The sequence below is a fragment of the Hermetia illucens genome, chromosome 1, assembly GCF_905115235.1.
Source record: "Hermetia illucens chromosome 1, iHerIll2.2.curated.20191125, whole genome shotgun sequence".
In the NCBI taxonomy this organism is placed as follows: Eukaryota; Metazoa; Arthropoda; class Insecta; order Diptera; family Stratiomyidae; genus Hermetia; species Hermetia illucens.
The window spans coordinates 147,349,615-147,357,169 of record NC_051849.1 but is presented as its reverse complement, the minus strand read 5'-3'; the positions used below and the strand labels follow the sequence as shown (position 1 = coordinate 147,357,169).

The 7,555-nt window shown below is 43.7% G+C and overlaps 1 protein-coding gene across 1 annotated transcript in view; it reads left to right on the top strand.

Annotated features, from left to right (window-relative positions):
* Window positions 1–2,696: 2,696 nt before the first annotated feature.
* Window positions 2,697–7,555, top strand: part of LOC119646223 (sodium channel protein Nach-like) — a 38,587-nt gene continuing 33,728 nt past the window's right edge. The window contains exon 1 of the mRNA XM_038046613.1: window positions 2,697–2,845. Within this exon, the coding sequence (XP_037902541.1) occupies window positions 2,697–2,845 (149 nt within the window). The remainder of the gene's footprint in view (window positions 2,846–7,555) is intronic.

The following is a 7,555-nucleotide window of genomic DNA, read 5'->3' as shown; positions in this document are numbered from 1 at the left end:
ATAATCACCGACAAGGGAGTGCAGTTTGAAACCTCTCTTTTTTCAGAGTTGGGCAAATTTCTCAGCTACAAACGCCACTGAACAACCACTTACCATCCGCAAAACGATCTTTCTTGCTCGCAAGTCCTGCCTGTGCTGAAGCTGAAGCCATCACCACCCGCCAACCATACGAAAACCGTGGTTGACGTGCCCAGAGATCTCAAATCCTGCACGCATGTCCCAATTAGGATGGGTGCCTCCCGGAAGCCGCTGCAGTCACCTTACGAGGCCCCTTCGAAGTCCTCGAGCCACCATCTTTATATCAGTGTCTAAGGCTCAAGAGGATTTCTTTGGCCCGGTTAAAGCCCTTCTTTCTGAGCAACTCACGTGTCAAACGGACGCAATTGCGAATCGCGTTGGCTATGATATTAAAAATTGGTTTTCGTTGTCAGTAGAAAACAGAGTTAGTAAAGAGTGGAGAAAGGACAACATAAAAACCTTATAAGGCAATTGTTTTTGTAATTGTGAAATTTAATAAATTAATAATATAACCAGTTTATGCGATAAGTTACCTTAACACCCTTGAACTGGGAATGACCCCTGAATGATTTTTAGCAGAGATTAATGTACATGATGCACAGTAACGAACCACTTTTGAGTTGGCTCATTAAAACTCCTCAAGTGTATCCCTTGAAGTTTCTTTCGGCTTCTTTATAGGCTTGTTCTATCCTTCTTAATTTGTCTTACTTGCCCCGCTCTAGACAATTATTTGGCTGCACGGCGATTCGAAGTCCGTTATTCTACCAATAGTTAGGTTTTCCGCTGGGAAATATACGTCATTATGACGTTGAGTCACATTTTGTTCAATCCATTGTGCTATCGCTGGCCGACTTGACTCTCAGTTTGGACTTGCATTCTGCTATGGTGGTCGCTATGGTAGTAGTCCTCATTAAAGTGTTATGCCATGCATCAGCGCAGTGCTAACAGACGCTAGTCTCCCAACTGATTCAGTTACTTTTTTTCCATACCTACTCATACCACCTTCATTAGCCGGCATCACCATCATCAAAAGCCGACAACGACCTACGCTTCCTTGGGATTTGGCTACTCGTCAGCAATCCCTTAGGTATAGGAGACCAGACAACCGAAGCACTTTTCCGACCCCGGTAAAGGAAGACATAGAGGAGCCTAGTAACTTTACAAGGCGTTTTTCTTAGCCAATACATATATGGTTATGATTTAGCCACCACACGTTCATTATTCCATAGGCTTCCGAAAGGTTACTCTCGGAAGTGGTTGGGAAGTGCAAATCTTCAAAAGTCAAGGCCAAACTAACTTTTTTTCGCGTTACAGTTGACATCAATTTCAGCTCCTATTATATAAATACTCCTCATCTTCAAACCACATGACTTCTTTCTATTCTTCCCATCCCTTGTACATCGAACCAATCAAACCTTTTTGAATGCTTACGCAAAGTATTCATGCGTGAAGAGAATCGTAAAGGGAAAATTCACGACCAGGGAGTATAATGTGTTATTTTATCAAAAAAAGTTTAAGTTGTTTAAGTCTTTAGTCTAGACCCCCGGAAAAACTCCGGACCCGAAGGAAATCTTCCTCTCTTCCCCTCTTGCCGGATCAGCTTACATTCCATCTAAAATACTGAAATATGTAAGGACTCTGGTAGCTTTGCTTCAGAGACAATAAAACTGATATTAAGTTAAAGTCGCCGTTGAGAGGAATGAATCGCTGAATTTTAGGACCAACGATTTATCCAAAAATTATAGTCTATAAAGTCGGACAAGAATTCTCAGGAATCTGAAAATTATGCTCTTAAGAATGCCTTAAATTATAAATGGGGAAACTGCAACAACAACCTTAATAGTCAGCTATTTCATGTGATTGAATGCAATACGATGTGATAAAAAGTAATATTCAGTACCATAAACGGTGGCCGTATTATAAATGGAGAATAATTGGCTCGGAAAACATTGGTACCTAACAAAATGACTACAGTTGTATGTACATATCTACCCGTCATTAAAGGCCCAGAACTTGGCTCCAAGTGCTTGATACCTACGCTAACACTAATTTCACCGCAAAACCCATCATGATGCCAATTTCGAGCTTACTTAAGGACTTTCCACACCATTTAATATCCGTCACTCCATGCAACAAATTTCCGCCCATAATCGTCAATTTACCACTTTCACCGCCACATACTCTCTGCCCGCGCTAAGATTACTAATTCTCTGAAATTTCCCTTCATTACCCAAACTATACGGACACATACATATATAGCGGTCCTGATATTACCACCACGCCAGGACGAACTGATGCCGTCAGACTCAAAGGCAATCAACTTCTCCATTAGCTTCTCGAAGCAATCGAAAAGCAATAAAGTTGCGGATGGTTAATCAAACAGAAGTGATTCGGGTTTGATTAGCGGCCCATAAACCGGTTGATGACTTTGTTCGCAGTAATTATGACGGAGGCGAAGGCGCCTATAAAATCGGAGCTTTTGATTTTACGAGGTGAAGTCTACAAAAGGATCTCAGGACTCATTGGCTTCGTCTAAGTCTGTGGGAGAAGTTCAGACGAGAACAATGGAGAATTACACGGAAGACAGAAGACACGCTAGTTATGTGCGTTTTATTGAGGAACATAAAAAGCAATTCGGCCCCTTGGGCGACTTGTTCACAAAGTTCCACCAAAAGAATATGGAAATAATAGATTTTCTGGAGGATGACACACAGGAAGGATTAACATCTTTTAAGTTTCTGCTGAAATTCTTCTATAAAGTCGTGAAGGTCAGTTCTATGCATGGAGCGTATCACGTATCGCAAATACGACGGCATCCTTGTGAAGTGTGAGTAAGCAAGTATTTTCTAAAAACGTGTGAATTAGTTTAACAAAACATTTAGATTATTTAAAGTATCTTTCTTTGCTAATAGTAATTTTTCTACATATTTTTGAAAAAACGGGGGCCGGGGTGGAAACTTTGCGGACCTTCTATTATGTTTTTATTTCAGTTAAATGTTCATTACGGGCCCCTGAAAACTCCAAGCTTGGGGAGGACCACCTCTTTTCCCCTTATTCCGCCAAATCTGTATATGAGCTACTCGCATAAGCCAAATGTTTGAAGACTTGGTAGTGAGAATTGCTTCCGACGATGAGCCTTTTCTGACGCATAAAATATCCGTACACGATTTAATGTGTTTGTATTCTTTAGTGAATTTAACGACTTCCAAAAGTAAAAGATGCAGATTCTTGGTTGAAGGGCGTAGCGGTCCATTGTATTCCTCCATCTACATAAAGGAATATCCCGGAATCTTTTACGTATCACAGGATATCCTTAAATGGATGTGATGCTATCTCCCCGGTCAAAGGGTAGTATAGGTCCCAGGACGAAACGTAGATTGGTGCCTACGATAGAGCATAAAACCTGGGAAACGTCTGCTGAACTTACACCAACAGCTCTACTACCAAATCCTATCTCCATCTCCACGTGGTGATCGCTGGGAGTTCTTTTTTTATGAAAAACTGCAGACGGAGAAAGATGAAGGCGAGTCTCCTGCGCCTAAAAACGGGACAAAATGTACCAACTGGTCCTCCAAGTTGGGCGTTAGATAGGGCTGACAACCCTACACTGAAAACTGATGTTACGAAGCCACGAAAGGAGCCTCGGACAGGATGGATCTTACAACGACGAACCCGGCAACGACAACGGATTAACGATTTGTACATTTTCTCATGGAACGTGAGCTCCCTGTACAGATCGAATGCTGCTGAGCAGCTAGCCGATACCTGTTCTTGAAGAAGAGCCACTACACCATATATTATAGCGGCCATCCAGTAAACCATGTGCTCGGAGTAGGTTTCTTAGGCAGCCAAAAAATGAAACCTGCTGTTATCGGTTTTGAAAATATAAACGAAAGGTTATGCACTCTGCGCTTGTGAGACAAGTTACACGTACTCATAAACGGTCACGCCTCTACACAGGAAAATGCAGAGTCGGAGAAGGATACCTTCTACGAGGCAGTTGAGCGGACCCTCGAAGCCTGTCCCAAGTATGATATCGAAATCATACTTGCAGATTTTAACAGTAAGGTAGGGAAGGAGCTCGTATTTAGGCGATACGTCAGCTCTCATAGCTTAGATAGGGATACCAATGATGACGGACTGCGCATTATTCAGTTAGCAGTATCGTACGAAATGGTTTTTGGAAGTACCTGGTTTGCGCGGAAAACGGTTCACAAACATACGTGGGTCTCTCCAGACAGGACCACTTTCAACTAAATTGACCGCGTGCTGATTGAACGCCGCCACCTCTCAGCCTTGATGAATGTCAGAACATATAGGGAAGCCAATATAGACTCGGAGCACTATCTCGTTGGCATGGTGCTCCGAGCTTGAATTACGACACCACTTATACTCCCCTCTGACAATCAGGTGAGAGTTAATACTGAAGCCATTAACAACACAACCCTCCACGGCACCTATAAGAGGGAAATGGATGCCGCAATAACCACAGTCAACAGAGATCCTGGAGATGAAGCATCAACAAATGATCTTCACAACCATCTGAAGAGCGTTATCATTGATACGGCCACAAAGATACTTGGCCCCACGGAACGGCTGCTTTGACGATGAATGTAAACTAGCTTTGGAACGGAAGAATGCCGCATATCGAGTAATGTTGCATTCTCAACGAACACGGGCACGCGCAGAGACTTATCACGAACTCCGTCGAGCGGAGAAGCGACTTCATAGATGGAAAAAGGAAGCCTGCGGGAACCAACAAGTCTGTAAACTAGAAAAGTATAGGGAGCAACCGCACCAGGCACGGAAGTTTTACCAACAAGTCAGCAGGATGAAGCCTTATACACCTCGATGCTCATCCTGCCGAGACAAAGAGGGAAATCTGATTTCCGACAGAATGGGCATATTGGAGCGATAGATTAAGTACTTTGATGAACATCGGCGAGTTGGAGGTCCCGCCAAGTGAAGACGACGGACAAATACTGCCACCACCAAGTTTAAAAGAAACAGTCCGTGCAATTCATCTTCTAAAAAATCATAAGTCGCCAGGAGCCGATGGAATTACAGCGGGATTGGTTAAATATGGAGGCGACCAATTACACCAAGTGGTTCATCAACTGATGCTCAAAATATGGGACAGCGAATCAATGCCTGGCGATTGGCAACGAGGCATTATCTGTCGCATACATAAAAAGGGAGATATCACACAGTGCAGTAATTATAGAGGTATCACGTTGCTGAGTACCATCTTTAAGATATTCTCCGCTATCCTGCTAGGCCGGATAGTCCCATACGCCCAGAACATCATTGGCCCATACCAAAGAGACTTCACTCCAGGCAAATCAGCAACAGATCAGGGGTCAATTAATCCGCATGGATAAGGATGATCTAGCCCGGAAATTCTATAAGGGCAATATCTATGGTAGAAAAGAATGCGAGGCAAACCCTGCCTAAGATGGAGCGATGGCGTAGGTCAGGACGTCAGACAACTTTCAGGGATACCGAATCCCGCAAAACCGGGATGGCTGGAGTTCCTTTTTAAGGTAGGCCTAGACCGGATACCGGTTGTTGCGCCACTGTTGATGATGATGCTATCCCCTATGATTGTCCGAGTACAATAACTCCAAAAATCTGACGCCTATATAGGTGCGTTCACAAATGAAGTGTTCCGAGGATTCTGCTTTCCTGTGAGCGTACCAATACATATTTAGCATTCAAACACGTATTTGATTCGCTCGGACCAATTTATTGCGTCCTGACGTCATCTATACGTCAAGAGGCCTTGCCCAATTCTCGACAGGAGCGGTGCCCGCTCCGCCGCGTCGACTGAAGTGAACGCTCTACTATTTCTTCGGGGCTTTAAATTTAAATACATTTAATGCATTATCTTGGTCGGCCGCGGTACCTGACATGAAGATAGATCAGGTATTTACTAACTACACTTTATCTCTTTCCCTGATTACAGTATTTTATTTCGGTTCTACTCCTTTAACTGGGCTTGGGACCATCATGCTATATTTAAAAACTCATATTCTAAACATAAATTTATCTAGCTAGTGAGTTGTCTTCCAACTTTTCGCCAGGTCAAACCTCGCAATACATTTTTTGTGGTTTTGACAGAAAAGTTTTGTCTTCGTTCTTATAGGAAGCCCGTTTCCAGTTTTTGAAAGGGGTTTTTGCCATTGCTACTGAGACTTCAGAGTCTTGTTTTAAGTCTTCGCATTGTTTGCCACGCATTCTACTCTATCTGAGTTTTTTTCTGCTTTTGAGGTTAGCTTTATACCTTCTACCAAAAAGATTTACGGGGATCCGAGAATTAGACACCCTTACAAGACCATAATGCCTCTTTTAATGGTTTACGTCCCGCTCTTTTTCTATAGACCTAAATGAATTGGTCTATAAGCTGTTCTCGTTGCAATCCCCTAAATATGTACATATATCCAAAGGTTGCAAATCGACCAATGATTCGGGCGATCGCTCATTCTGTTTTAAAGGGCTCGTCAGTGCACTAGACAACCAGTCGCTAGTCAAAGACGTAGATCACTGTCGTTATCACTTGTATGCATGGCATTAACTGCGATAATAGTGACACTGAAGCACAGTCTGACTGTGTGGATGCCCTACTCTCCACTAAGTAGTGAACAGAAACACTATTTCCAAAATTAATCTTTAATACATGTTCTCTCCAATTCTTTCCTTGACTCCCTTGACTTCAATCGACAGGGCGTTCAGCAGAGAAACAGACACATGGCTTCCTCAGCTCGGCTGTCCTAAGTCAAAAAGCACCCTTTGTGGGCATTTCTTCGTAGCTTCGGATAGAAAGACTTTAGTCGGGCCACGGAGGCCCTCTTGAGCATGCCTTCGATGTTAAGGTTAAAATAGTGTGGGCCTCGCTTGGGGTGCTCGTAAATTGGTTGCAGCGGTCTCCGGGAGGGATCGACCCTATTTAGAAGATGCGCCTAGGAGTCCAGATCCACGTTTTTCACGTGGTTATCGTGTGTTGCCGGCTTCAGCTTCCGCACTGTGTCCTTGAGCAAAGGCAACAATCCTGTGGTGTCGAGGCCCGACCTAATGATGGGTATAGAATCGCTGGAGAGGCTCAGGATGTCTGGTGGCCAAGCAGAACGAGTGGCGGGACTTGCGGCTAAGAAGAATCGCCTTGGGCTATGCTATCCTGCAAAGCATTCCATTGGACCGAAGGTGGTATGCGATTCTCCGGTGGGGCTTAAAGCCAAGGAGTTTGCTTAACTTCGCGAAAAAAGAGAACTTGAAATATATTGCCTGGTTGGTGAATATATCTCCTGACGCCCCGAAGCGTGGAATTCTCTCTCGACAAAGGACCCCGACTCAAGATTGTGCAGAAATGTCGTTCAGAGTTATTGCCTCAAGCCATCGCGTGAACCTATCAATTATTGTGAGCAATACCTGAAACCGTGCGAGTCTCGTAAAGGGTCAACTATGTCGAGATGGTTTGTGTGGAAGCGCTTGTTGGACCGACGGAACACACCTACCTCTTTCTTCACATGTTTTGCGATTT